Below are 13,578 nucleotides of genomic sequence, written 5' to 3' on the forward strand. Positions count from 1 at the left end.
GTTGAACGTTTTAAATATTTGGTAAACATAATGGTTCTAATTCTGACATTTAATATGAAAATATTAAAATTCCTTGAAAGTACTTTTTTGTTAGAATGCCAGATGCTAAAGGGATGAAGTGGCACAAGAAAGCAAAATGTCTCTGCTGATGGCAGGAAGGACTGTAAGGATGGAAAGGCTGGTGTTTGCCATGGGCAGGGAAACACATCTGGTTTTCTTGTCCCCTTTGTGTTTGAGTGCCAGAAAAATAGGGGAGAGCGTGCCCTCACCTTGGACCCCTCCTGCCCTCTGCTGCTGAGATGGAGAAATGTCCCACCTCCTACAAGGACATCAGGAGAAAGATAAGTATTGGAAATAAGTCCAGGCTGGCTGTACTTGTGGGCATCTGTTGCTGGAAAATGTAATGGCAGTAAACTGCCTAGATAATGACAGAATGAGGGTGACAATAGAATGGTACGTAATCACAGTACAGTGAAAAAAGGATGCAGGGTGCAGGAAGGGAGGTGTGGACATTCTGAGTTGCAACTCTTTATTTGCTCCAGAAAGCTCTATCAGAATGGAAGACTGAAGGAAATACTTTGAGTGTTTTTTTAATGTGACTGGATAAAAGATCCATGTGGCAAATTGAATAACTGAGTGGTAAAGGGACATAGATACCTCACTGTTTCATGGAACCTTTCAATTAAGCATCTGAGCACTGTGTACAGGACTTGGGAATATAAGTATTAGAGGATCATGGAATATCTGTATTTGGAAGGGACCTCGAGGATCATGTATTCCACCTCCTGGTTCCACACCGGACCTCCTATGGGTCAAGCCCTGTGTCTGAGAGCATTGTGCAAATGCTCTTTGGCCTTTGTCAGCTCAGTGCCAAACCACTGCCCTGGGGAGCCAGTGCCAAATTCCATGTATCTAGTTCATCCTCCAGAATGATGCCAAGAACAGTTATAGAGATCGACTTACAAACAAAATTCTTGTCTTGAATTAATGGTACACTCACCATTAAAAAAAAAAAAAAAAGAAAAAGAAAAAGAAAAAAGAAAAAAAAAAAGCCACATTCTTACGCTGGCATTTTACAGTATTGTCAGATTTTTGTAATTCTGTTGTGTCAGATCAAGGTTCTCTCATCATGAAATAATGACCAAATTCTCTTTTCAGATCTAAACATACAAATGCTAAAGGCAGCATTGCTGTTCAAGAGTACATTAGCAGCTCAAACACTGCTTTGGCTATAAAACTGAAGGTAGTAAAGAATTTTATCAAGGAGTTAGAAGAAAACATGTAAGTGTAGATTTAAAAGCAACCTGTATTGTTACTTAGAGTTTGATATAGTGTAATCCAATGCACAGTACTTGTAACATGTGTTTTACAAAATGCTGTGCAATGTAGGCATCTATTAAGATAAATGCTGCAAGTTCTAATATGTCCATGACCTTTTCAAACTGTTCCTTACTCCTACACATCACTACGAGTAGTTCTTCTGTCAGGAAGGATCACATGAGTAATTAACCTGTGACCTTAAGTTTGGAATTAAATGCATACAGTGGAAGTAAGAGCTGTGGGTTATTTTGCTCTTTCAGTGTTGAACAGCCGAGGTGTTTTGTTTTGGAGGGTGGACAGTGATGGGACAAGTGGGGAATGGCTTTAAACTGAGACGGGGGGTGTTGAGGTTTAGGTTGGATGTGAGGAGGAAGTTTTTCAGCCAGAGGGTGGTGAGGCACTGGAACAGGTTGCCCAGGGAGGCTGTGGATGCCCCATCCCTGCAGGCATCCAAGGCCAGGCTGGATGTGGCTCTGGGCAGCCTGGGCTGCTGGTTGGCAGGTCAGAAAGCCCACAGGACTTTATTGCAGCCCTGGGTGCAGGGGGATCACTGCTCCTAGCATGCACACAGAAGAGCTGGAGCACACAGGTGATGTACATTCCACTTGTGAACATTCCTGCAATTGCAGAGAGCGTGTGCCTGTTCCAATCACTGCTGCACAGATCAAAAACTGATTGCAGATGAGCTGTTTTGGTATGGGGTTCTTGCCAACGGTCTGCAGTGGCTGTGTGATTCCTCGGGGAGTTGCTCTCCAGCCCAAAGGTCATGTCCTAAGTCGACCAGATCCCGTTTGTGTCCAGAAATGGCTGACAACAGATCAGCTGCTGGTCAAGTTTCTAACATCACACTGGCCTTGCTCCAGTGTCTGTGTCATCAGCCCCAGCACATACGGTGCACCTCTTCAAGGCTTTGCAACACTGAGACTCTGCACTTGGGCTCCAGACATCCTGCTGCACCAAGAGGTTATTCTAGCTTTGGTATCTTGCAACTTTGTATATAACTACATCACTGTAATCATAAATGTCTAGGAGCATGGAGATGGAGAAATTAATCTTCCTGTAATTCTCTGTACTGCAGCCCCGTGGTTTCAACACCCAATGCAGTATTGAAATTTCAGTTGAGAAATTGAAAGCTGTCCCTAACAAAAAACATCTGCATTTGTTATTGAAATCACACTGAGGATCAATAAATCCAAATGCTTCTAGCATAACCACGATTACAGGCAGTGTTTAGACAAGCTCTTACAGGAAAACCATGAACACAAGGCTAGAGAGAGACTAAGTGATGCACTCTGCAGGAATACTCATGGAAGTCTTCACAGTGCAGGAGTCTGATCTGATTACAGATGCTGTGCTTTAAGTACCCCTTATCATATCTTTTTTTTCACTGTTGTGCAGGGGTTGGACTCAGTGATCTCTGGAGGCTGGAGATGCTGTTTGCTAATGGCAGATGGAGAGAGGAAAAGCAAGTCCAAGGCATGCTGTGCATAGCCACCACATGGCATCTGCCCCATTTCCCCCTGCACAAAGGAGGAGCAGCTCACAAGCTTGGCCTGGGCCAGGGAAGGGAGCAGACAAACATCTGGACCAACCCCAAACGAGCTGGTTCTGCAGGTTGGGTGTCTTCTGCTGCTTGTCTCACATCCTGCTGCTCAGCGGTAGATTTGTTCCTGCTCAGTGCTAACAGGAAACTCACACAGCATTTCTGTTTCAGCTGTGCCAACGCTTTGATCCCTTGCTGCTTGGATGGGGCGTTTGAAGAAGGATGCCTGTGCTGATGTCCAGCCAGGCTTTGGGGATGAGTCTCCACACCAGGGTCCGTCTGACAGGACTGAGGGTTGGGGATCCAGCCAGGTCGAGTCCAGTGTGCTTTGCTCTTGTTCTTAGTGCTTGTTTTTGCTCAGGAGGGCAGGAGGTGAACCTCGTGAACCAATGCCTGCAGACGGGGTTTGCAGAGAAAGAGGTCCTGCAGGCCTTGTGTGACAGCCACGGAGCTGCAGCGAGGCTGCATCCGTGTAAAACACCAGAGATCCACGGAGGTGTGAAGGGGAGCTGTGGGCTGCAGTCACGCAGGAATGGATGTGCATGCTCGGGGTTTGGTTGTTGTGTGTGTGTTAAGTGACTGTGATACCACTGCTGGGTCAGTGTGAGTGTACGGAACAAGTGTGACAGCCTTTTTGATGGAGCCCTGTGAAAGGAGTCCTATGGATTTGAGATCCAACTGTCAGCCCGTGGGCATCATCCAGGAGTTGGGGTAGGGGATGAGGCAAGGGAAGTTGGGCTGAGAAAGGGATAAAGCAGTCTGGCAGTAGTTCTGTGTTTCTCCCATCTCCTGCTTTATTTCCTTCCAGGTGAAATAGATGGGTGCTGCAACATGCCCTTGAATGTAACAAAACCCACTCTAGTGTGGATTTGACATGGGCCCAGCACTGCAAGGTACGCTGCTGGGAGGAAGCGTCCATCTGGCTGAGGGCAGGAAGGCCCTCCAGAGGGATGCACTGAGGCCAGTTGTGCGAGGCTCAACAAGAGCAAGCGCCAGGTCCTGCGCTTTGGTCATGACGACCCCGTGCCAGCTTCTCCAGGATTTGGCTGGGGTAGAATTCCAAGCAGCCCCTGATTCCAGAACGTTGGGCTGGGCTGTTGGAATCTTCTGCCCTTGTGACTGGTCTTGCCTCCCCACCCTGTCCGTCGTGGTGGAGCAGCCTGGTGGCCCTCAGTGATGTCATAAGGGCTAGAATGAGGGGAGGAGCAGTGCGTGCTGCGTCCCTTCATTGGAGCGCTGGAGCTCTGACTGAGCAGCTCGCTTGTTGCACTTGTGCACCGACTGCGTACCTTTGTCTTCACACCGTGCTGTGCAGCACCTTGTAGGTAAGCTGAGACAGTGTGGGAGAGACGGGGGGACAGTGAGTGCTGAGAACTGCTGGCTGGCGGAGCTCATAGGATCACATTATCTCCATCAGCAGAGGGGTGGCCATGAGGGACAGGGAGGTGATCGTCCCCCCCTGCTCTGCTCTTGTGAGGCCCCAGCTGCACTACAGTGTCCAGAAAGACAGGGAGCTGTTGGAGAGGGTCCAGAGGCGAGCCACAGAGATTGTCAGGGGACAGGAGCACCTCCCCTGCAAAGACAGGCTGAGGGAGCTGGGCTTGTTCAGCCTGGAGAAATGAAGGCTGTGGGGTGACCTCATGGCAGCCTTCAGTACCTAAAGGGAGCCTAAAAAGAGGAGGGGAATCAACTCTTTGAAAGGGTAGATAACTGCAGGACAAGGGGAAATGGTTTTATGTTGAAAACTTAAGTTTTTAAGTTGAGGGAGGGCAGATTTTGGTTTTTCCCTCGTAGTCTTTGCTAAACCGTGCAAGCAAACTGACCTGCTCTTTCTCTCTCCTCTCTCCACCCTCTGCCTGCTTCCCTGCTGCAGCTTTTGCTCGTGGAAGATCAGAGCAAAGTGACAAGGAACGGCTGCGGATTCGTGAGATTTCTCTTCCTCGTTCTGATCTCTTGCCAGGTACCTGCCATGGTTTGTCCCCCCACATGCTTTAGCAGCCCGTGACGCCCCGTGTTTAGTAACACAGCCTCATCCAGCTTTGATGGGACGCTGGTCACGTGTGGGTTTTCTCCACGTGCTCTGCAGCTCAGCCCTCAGAAGGATGCTGTCTGTGGTGCTGTGACCAGCTGGTTTTATGGAAAGCAATCCCTTAGGCAAAGAGTCCCAGCCCCAGCTTGTGCAGAGCTGCACAGCATCACCAGGGACACCAGCAGGCGTGCTTGGGCTGTGTGAGTGTGCCCGACAGCTGTAGGGAGCACAGCAGAGATGTGAACAGAGAAAATAAAAGTGTGTTTCTTTTCAGTTCCAGCTTGTCACACCTACGCTGATGGCTGTGGCGTGCAGCGAGATCAGCTGTGGGCGTGACCTGGCATGGACAGAGGTAGAGTATGAAGCTCTGATTGGTCTTTGTTCCCTGACTGCAGCCAGCAGAGTGAGCCGCAGATGTGCTCTCCTGCTTTCCAAGAGAGCTCCTCTGTGGCAAGACAGTAGTGCAAGCGTGGCAAGTTTATAAAAGTACCAGAGCCATCTCGGCTGTTGTGTTTGTCCTCTACTGACTTTTCCCTTGAAATGGCTGCAGAAACAACAATCATTCTCTGCTCTGTTTGGCCTCGCTGTTGGTTGGACTGCTCAAGAGAGCTGCTTGGTGCTTGCAATGGCACTGTTTGCACCTTGTAACTGCAGCCGTAGCTTTGGTTTCCCTCTTCACGGTCTCCTAGCATCTTAAACAGTCAGCCTTCCTGCACAAACAGCGCAGGAAAGGATGTGGCAAAATGCACAAGGCCACCTGTCTGTGTCAGTGCCATTGCTGATTAGTCTGGATGGGGAGAGATGCATCTTTGCTGGCGTGTGCCTGCTGCACACCAGGGAGAGAAACAGCCGTTATTAGACTTGCAGTTCCTTCTGAAGTGCCCATGATAAGGACCGAGTGCATTTCCTGCAGCTTTCTCTGCAGATGTGCTCCTCACCTTGAAGTCCTCCTTGTTGGTTCCCAGCTCCTCACCGTGGCCTGTGCTCTCTGTTTCAGGCTGAGAACAAGGGGAAGCCCCTGCTAGACCATGAGGTGGCACCTGTGAATGTTCCAGCTATTGCTGCTGCCCATGCTATTAAGAGATACGTTGCCCAGGCAGCAGATGAACTCTCCTTTGAGGTAAGCAGTTCAAGGCGTTCCTTGTTGCTCAATTTTACAATGGCAAATGCCTTCAGAGCTGCACTGGTGCAAGTGCTCTCAGGCTCGGCGATGTTTGGCAGTGCAGAAGAATGCAGACATTTGAGCTGTGCTTTCCTCCCAGCCGTGCTGAAGCTGGGATTGACACTGCAATCTCTTGCAGGTGGGAGACATCGTGTGTGTCATCGACATGCCACCAAAGGAGCTGACCCCCTGGTGGAGAGGCAAGCTCGGCTTCCAGGTAGGCACAAGCTTCAGACTGGAGAGTGCAACTTCAGTAAAGGCAGGAATCTCAGCTTAGAGCTGCTCTGCCTGCTCAGGATGCCTAGTGGACATAAACAGTTTCCCTGTGTCGGTGTCAAGGGACCTTGCCTTTGGCTGCTAATGTTGAAAAATTATTACCTTTATGCTGTGAACTATGGCCATTTTCTGCTGGATAGTCTTATGGAACGTCAGGCAAGCACGTTCCGAGGGAAATGTTACGTGGCTTTAGGTTTAAGAGTTCAGATCTGAGAAGTGCTGTATGCAATAGTTGGCCTCTCTTCTTCTCTTCTTGTTACAGGTTGGATTTTTCCCAGGGGAGTGTGTGGAACTCATTAATAAGAACATTCCTGAGGCACTCATCAACTCTGTGCCAAAGCCAGGTACGGATGTTACATTTGATGGTGTGGGGAAGCAAAATGAAGTATTATTTGGGGTGCGTTCCATGTTTAGTACCTCCTTTATCCATCCCACATTGTCCTCTGGGTTGATGATCCTTCATGCACACCCTGGGGCAGAGATTTGGCCCAATCCTCCTGTGTTTATGACTGGACTTGGGGAAACTATAGAATCTTCATAGAATGGCTTGGGATGCAAGGGTCCTCAAGGATCCTCAAGCTTCCACTTCCCTGCATCAGGCTGTGCTGCCAGCCCCCACATTTAATGTGAGACTAGATCAGGCTGCCCAGGGCCCCATCCAACCTGGCCTTGGGCTCCTCCAGGCATGGAGAAAATCCCTTTTTGTATGTACTGGTTGGTAACGTTCTTCCCGTTCTGACGTGCTCTGTAGAATGTGCTGTGCTCGGCCTCGTCCAACGGAGCCAGACCTGAAATGACCTGGTTTCTTCCTTTTGTTGTGCAGTGCCCAAGAAACGCAGCAAGATCCTCACCTTCCTTCGTTCCTTGGTGAAGGCCCGCCCAAAGAAACCGACCGAGCGGGAGGTGGAGAAGGAAAGGGTGTTTGGCGGTGACCTGGGAGAGCATCTTCTCCACTCCGGTCGTGATGGTAAGGAGCAGCCCATTCCTGAGATCTTCCTCTGCTGGGCATCTGAAGAAGATGAAAGGGAGCTCATATCTAGCAGGGGGCAGGCTGATAGCCGTGGAGACACGTGTAATGGGAGTTGATGGCTGAAGGATAAAGTGAGGCGGATGCTCCTAAGAGACAAGCACATCTGTATTTGCTTCAGCCAAGCCTGGCTGGGCTTAGTGGATGGGATGTGAAGCACAGCCTGCAGCATGATTGAATCAGGAGCTCCACTGACGGCTGGCACGTGTTCTTCAGTCCCCCAGGTCCTCCAGAGCTGCGCTGAGTTCATTGAGCAGCACGGCGTGGTGCAGGGGATATACCGCCTGTCCGGCGTCGCGTCCAACATCCAGAGACTGCGGTAAGAGTGCTGCGACTGACACAGCCTGAGTGCATCTGGTGTGGCTTTGGGCTTGCCTTCCTCTCGCTCAACCGGGTTTGCGTCCCTCTCTCCAGGCAGGAATTTGAGTCGGAGCAGATTCCTGAGCTCACCGTCCGTGACATTCACAGCGTGAGCTCCCTCTGCAAGATGTACTTCAGGGAGCTCCCGAACCCTCTGCTCACCCACCAGCTGTACGGCAAGTTCTCGGTAAGCACAAGGCCACGTCTTTCATTTCCCTCTTCCTGGGCCTCTTGGCAGATGGCTGCAGCAGTGCCCCAGCTCGGAGGCCCTTTTGCTGTCAGCCCCACGAGGTTTACTCGCAGTGGTGTACTAGCCTGATTGGTGTCTCGCTCCCTTTCTGCACTACTCCAGGATGCTGTTGGTGCCGCTACAGAGGAGGAGCGGCTGCTCAGAATGCAGGACGTCATCCAGCAGCTGCCCGCTCCTCACTACAGGTCAGTGCTGCCCTCAGCCTGCTGAGCTCAGCCCTGCTGCATTGCAGAGGGCAACGATGCGGTTCCAGGCTCTGTCTCACGCCGGCAACACGATGCCTGTGTATGCTGAAGGGTTGAAGGCTCCATGGGCTTACTTTATGGGGTCAGTTCCTGGGCACGGGGGCACGCTTGGTGCAGCTGATGGCTGCGGCTGTGCTGTGCTGGGGCTTGGTGCTGCAGCGTGGCACTCAGTCAAGTTGGATCTACTTCATCTTCGGTGACAGTAGCAATCACAAGAAGTAGCATGAATGGAGGTTTGCTTTCTGAATTGCAGCACGGCATGCTCGTTGGTGCTGAACGTTTGCCTCTCTTGTTTTCCAGGACACTGGAGTTCCTGATGAGACACTTGGCGTGTCTGGCTGCGAGCTCTACCACCACAAACATGCATGCCAAGAACCTAGCCATTGTGTGGGCTCCAAACCTCTTAAGGTAAACTTCTGGTTCTGTTTCAACGCTTCCTCTGTTCTCCAGTTAAGAAAAGCAGTCCTCTCTTTTTCTCCATCAAATGTGCTCTTCTCCTGTAAAATCTGTGGCTGACAGAAGCGCAGGAGCCTGGGCTATTCTCCAACCCCACGGGCACAATGTCTAGGTGACAATTACTGCAGTCTTGTTGAGATGGGACTGACGTGTCCTTGATCATCCAGGGGAATTTCTGCAGTGGCATCACTGATTGCCCACTGCGGAAGTCTCCAGAGCCTCAGCTGACAGCTTTTGGCTGCAACAATTCAGACTCGGGGAAACGGTCTTGGAGAAATGACTTCTAAAATCTGCCTTTTCTACAGATCACAGCAGAACGAGTCTGCCTGCGCCAGCGGAAGAGCTGCCTGCATGGAGCTGCAGACACAGTCAGATGTGGTGGAACTTATCATCAACCACACAGACGTCCTCTTCGGCTCCAAATCCAGAGCAGACATCGCAGATGCAGCAGGTGAGTTTCTTCCTCCATTAGCTTGATCATGACCTGACACCTTGATCAAATGCAGGCCTTCTCCAGTACCTTTGAGATACTCTTTTACCATCAAGAGGACAGCAGACCTCTGGGCTTCCATTAGAATTTGGCATCCTGTTGCTGGATGCTGAGAATGTCCAAGCACAAACTTCACAAGGAGGAAACTGACATTATTATGGTTTGCACACAGGAGAAGCTTGATGCAAGTGTGGCAGCGAAGTTTTCTCAGTTCCTGCCACCATTTCCTTGGGTTTTTCCTTGCCTATTTTGATACAGTAAGCTGCTCTTAATGATGACCGTGTCCTTTGCCATAAACACACCACTGCCCACATAGTTATTTTGAGCTCCTCTTCTTCCAGTAACTCGGATAAGCAAGCCTGAGAAAAATACAGCACCTCCCCCAGAACTGTAGTGGCTGTGCTGCTGCTTTCTGATCCTCGCTCTTACCTGTGGTTTTCCCTGACAGGGCACAATTCTCTCCCAGGGCCCAAGTCTGTGGGGGTCTCTTCTGCTGCCACAAAGCTGCTAAGCCTGGAGGAGGCACAGGCACAGAGGCGAGGCCACAGCAGCTATCCCCCTGTTGTGACAGAGAGCAGCAGGGACATTGAGGTGGAAGAAAGCCCTGCAGCTGGGCAGGGCAAATTCCACACCGTCATCGACTTTCCATCTGACAGGTAAAGAGGACTTTCTTTTCCAGCACCTAGCATCATTGTTTGGGTGGGTTTTTCTGTTTTTCTCTCCATGATTTCTAGTGCCAAAACTTGCTGAAACTAAGTTATGCTACTGGTGGGTTTTTTAGATGTCAGGGCCACGTACCTGAAACCAATTGCAGTTCTCCTCTAAGCAGAGCAGTTGGTCAGACTTGCTGGCACTAGAAATTAAACATGGCAGTGAGATGAGGCCGATGAGGTGCTAATGAAAGAGTCTGAGATGCTTCTGCTTCTGAACTTCCTTTATGGCTGCACGGTTCCTCAGAAAGCAGTTATGCCTGCCAGCTCCATCAAAGCCATCCCTCAGATGCTGTGCTGTACAGCTGTGGAGCCTTTGCTCACATGCTCTGCATCTTGCTTGACAGAGTTGAGGGGAATTTAGCCAGCAAGACTTCAGGGCTGAGCTGTAGAACGGAGCCATCCTCAACTGTTGGAAACAGAGCGAGTTTCTAAGCTGTGTTTCTGCAGAAACCAGGCAGTCCCAGGAACAAGCAACTGCTGCCAAGAGCTCAGTGCAGCTCTTCCCTCACCCTGCACCACACACGACTCACAGCGTTGGCTGTTTTCTCTCTCCAGGCAAAATCCACCCAGAAAGACTGAGGAATCACCAGCTAGCAGTTGGTGTTGCTGCTTTAGCCTCAGAAAGCCATCCTCTGGGAGCAAACGCCAACTGCAGCGCAATGCCAGGCAGCAGTCAGAAACAGCAGTGGTAGTCCTGGCAGGTAAGGGTGCAAATGCAGCTTCCAAATCCCTGCTTTTCAGGAACATAGAATTCAAGCTTGCTCTGCACTTCTATCTCCTTCTAGCATTCCAGCCCCTTCCTAACATCTTCAGTTCACCCCTGATCAAGAACCACTGTCGTAATTCAGCTTGTGAAAGTTTGACACTAACCCCTGTGTATCCTTTCTAGGTGAATCGAGCCCTTGCCAACCCACAAGATCCAGGGCAAGTAGCGAGGATGCTCTCTGTGCTTCCATCAGTGGAGAGCTCATAGGAAGCACAAATTGCTGCAGTTCTAATAGCAGCCTTCCATCTAACAACATTAATGGAGAGAAGGAGCTCATCGAAGTGCATGCTCTGATTACACCTGGCTCTGCTGAAGTTGCTGACCTGGGCCTGCCAGACACCACAGTCACCAGCCTGGATTGTAACCAGGAGTCTCTGCAGTGCAGCCCATCTGAAGCACAGTGTGAGTGCCCCGACAGCAGCACCTCCATGCAGGAGCAGGTCAGTGTCAGTGAGGAGGAGCAGAGCCTCTTGCAGGGGGACTTTCAATCAGGCCTCCAGTCCCAGGCACCGGACAGCAGCACTGAGAGCTCTGAGCCACTCTCTCCATGACAAGACAGGATGAGTCCCATCTTCACCGTGGACCTCTCACACCCTCCTGTCCTTTATATAATAATAAAAGCACACTCGTGCTCAATCAACGCCTTGACTGCCTCCAGAGTCTTCATTCACACGGACTGGGATGAATGCAGCACACAGCAAGGCACCCCAGCTTGCAATGCTGTGGCTGTGGGGTGCGTGCAGCACAGCTCCGGGTTTGTTCCTGTTTTGTCTGGCTTTGGGATGTCTGCAGGGGGAGCTCTGCTACCATTTGGCATGGTAGCAAATAATCTCTCGCATCCTGGATGCTGCTCATGATACTCCCAAGCTTCCTGGCTGTGGCTTTGTGATGCTTTTCAGGGCTTTCTGATGCATTTCCATGCCTTGGATGTTGCTTAACACCTCCCTCCTCCCATCATGTCCTTTCCTGGCTCCCATCTACGAACTGGCCCTGCAGATCATCTCCAGACCTGTCATCAGCACACTGCGGCAGGAGAAGCTCCCCCTGGCCAACGTCAGGCAGTACTGCTTGGTCTGCAGCTCAGTGGCCATTTCCCTTTTAGGCGGCTCCTGCAGAAGAATCAAGCAGCAGAAGAATTTGCTCACCCTGCAGCACACAAATGCTACGAAAGCAGAAACAACCTGGGAATCTCTGGGTCTGCAAGACTTCACAGACACTCACCGACTGTGTCTGATGGTTCCCTCCCATCCTTGATTTCCTTCTCCCCTTCTCCACGTCGGATCCCACTGCTGAGCCATGATCAAGCTGCCCAGTGTGGCAGAGCATCGTGCAGAGCTGTGCTGGCACCTCCTCCCCTTCCTCTCCTGCATCTCAGCGTGCAACCTGAGCAAGTTTTCCTGAAAAAGTGACCAGCTCTTTTCCATCCCTTTGCCCCTACAAACAGTTGTCCAGAGGATCTCGTCCAAGAATTCCTGGAACAGCCTGCAGCTGGCTCTCCTGAAGTTCAGGCTCCTGCCTTTGCTTCCTGCCAGGCCCACATTCCTTGAGATCACAAGCTCAAGGAGGGCATGGTCACTGCAGCCCTGACCGCCTCCTGTCGTAACCCCTGGTGTGCACCATGTCCAGCAATGCTTCCCTTCTGCTTGCTGTGCCCAATGCCTGCACCACAGAGTGATTCTCACTGCACTCCAGGAGTCTGTCAGATTGCTTGCAGCCAGCCATGCTGATTTCCCAGACTGACTGGAATCCCCCATCAGGATGAGAGTCAGTGAGTGCGATGCTTCTGCTGGCTGCAGTAAGCAGCTCCCACCAACAGGCTCTCTTTCCAGGCGGCTGTAGCAGACCCTCACCTCCAGAAGCCCTGCACTGCTGCAGTTCCTGATTTTACCCACAAGTTCACAACCTGCTCATGGCTCTTCTTAGTTCTTTGCACTCAACTTCTCATCACAGAGGGCAAATCCCTTGCCTTCCAGAATTCCGTAGTATCAATTGTGTCTGCTTTATGTCAGGATTTTTTTTCTTTCTTTTCCCATTTTCTAGGTAGGAAAATGAATTTCTGAGCCAGGAGAAGCAGAAGTGAAACAGTCTTCCTGGCACTGCTCAGGTTGCAGGAGTTGCCAAGTGCTCCTCAGGTAATGTGTGCTGAAGAGCTGACCTTGGTGGCAGGGGCTGTGGCTGCATTTTGTGCCTGTCATGCGGGAATCCAAGAAAGCCTATTCAGAGCAGGAGCTGCAGAGCGAGATAAACATCACGAGAAGGTAAGGCTGAGAAGCAAGGACACCTCCAGAAAGAAGAGAAAAACTGAGTCAAGTGAGCTGCGTGACGGCCGTGTGATGCTGACCATGATTGGAGGAAGAGCGCATGGCTGGGAATGACTGATGGCTCTGGTTGGATGGGTGCCTGTGTGCACAGAGGTAAGGAGTGTTTGTGGGATGTTTTGCTGGCATCTAACGGCTGTAAGGGGAAGTCAAGAGAGAAAACTTGTGAATGCATATAAGGGATGTTAAAATCTGGAACAGACTGTTTGGATCATTCACAGCTGAGTCCAGATTGCCACACTGCCAGAACTTGGGGCCTAGGATTTTCCTTAGAGTGCCAACTGCTTATTTTAAATGATAAAAAGTAATACTGAAAAAAGCATCCCTCCTTGCATTAGAATAAGGCATTGATATTTGATGTTTCTGTCTTTCCATTCCTTTAGCAGCCTGGCTGTTGATGCAGCTGCATGCATCTGCTGCCCTCCCCTTCTGTTTTGTGTAAAAGAACAGTAAAATATGCAATCAGTGTGAGATCTTTCTGAAGTATTTTACTTTATTTGCCCCTAGGCTGCAATGGCTGGGAAATGGCAGTGTCACCCAGGAGCCCACACGGCGACCTGATGTCTCATTGTTGGGGTCTATTGGAAACCACCACGATGACAAAAGAATGCCTGGGATTCCTC

General features: G+C 50.5%; 1 protein-coding gene and 1 long non-coding RNA gene across 2 annotated transcripts in view; both read left to right on the forward strand.

Moving 5' to 3' along the window:
• LOC149912187 (rho GTPase-activating protein 32-like) overlaps positions 1-13,578 on the forward strand; it is a 41,180-nt gene that overhangs the window by 20,362 nt on the left and 7,240 nt on the right. Inside the window, exons 4-15 of the mRNA XM_090130924.1 lie at positions 5,890-6,012; positions 6,194-6,271; positions 6,593-6,674; positions 7,154-7,297; positions 7,574-7,676; positions 7,772-7,904; positions 8,070-8,152; positions 8,513-8,620; positions 8,974-9,119; positions 9,607-9,814; positions 10,427-10,572; positions 10,761-11,077. Coding sequence (XP_089987050.1) covers positions 5,890-6,012; positions 6,194-6,271; positions 6,593-6,674; positions 7,154-7,297; positions 7,574-7,676; positions 7,772-7,904; positions 8,070-8,152; positions 8,513-8,620; positions 8,974-9,119; positions 9,607-9,814; positions 10,427-10,572; positions 10,761-11,077 — 1,671 coding nt within the window. The remainder of the gene's footprint in view (positions 1-5,889; positions 6,013-6,193; positions 6,272-6,592; positions 6,675-7,153; positions 7,298-7,573; positions 7,677-7,771; positions 7,905-8,069; positions 8,153-8,512; positions 8,621-8,973; positions 9,120-9,606; positions 9,815-10,426; positions 10,573-10,760; positions 11,078-13,578) is intronic.
• LOC149912188 (uncharacterized) lies at positions 1,060-3,169 on the forward strand. The gene is made up of 3 exons (XR_016462108.1): positions 1,060-1,281; positions 2,719-2,934; positions 3,035-3,169. It is a non-coding gene; the product is annotated as an uncharacterized LOC149912188 (long non-coding RNA).

Source organism: Phasianus colchicus, chromosome Z (genome assembly GCF_987193195.1).
Source record: "Phasianus colchicus chromosome Z, bPhaCol1.hap1.1, whole genome shotgun sequence".
Lineage (NCBI taxonomy): Eukaryota > Metazoa > Chordata > Aves > Galliformes > Phasianidae > Phasianus > Phasianus colchicus.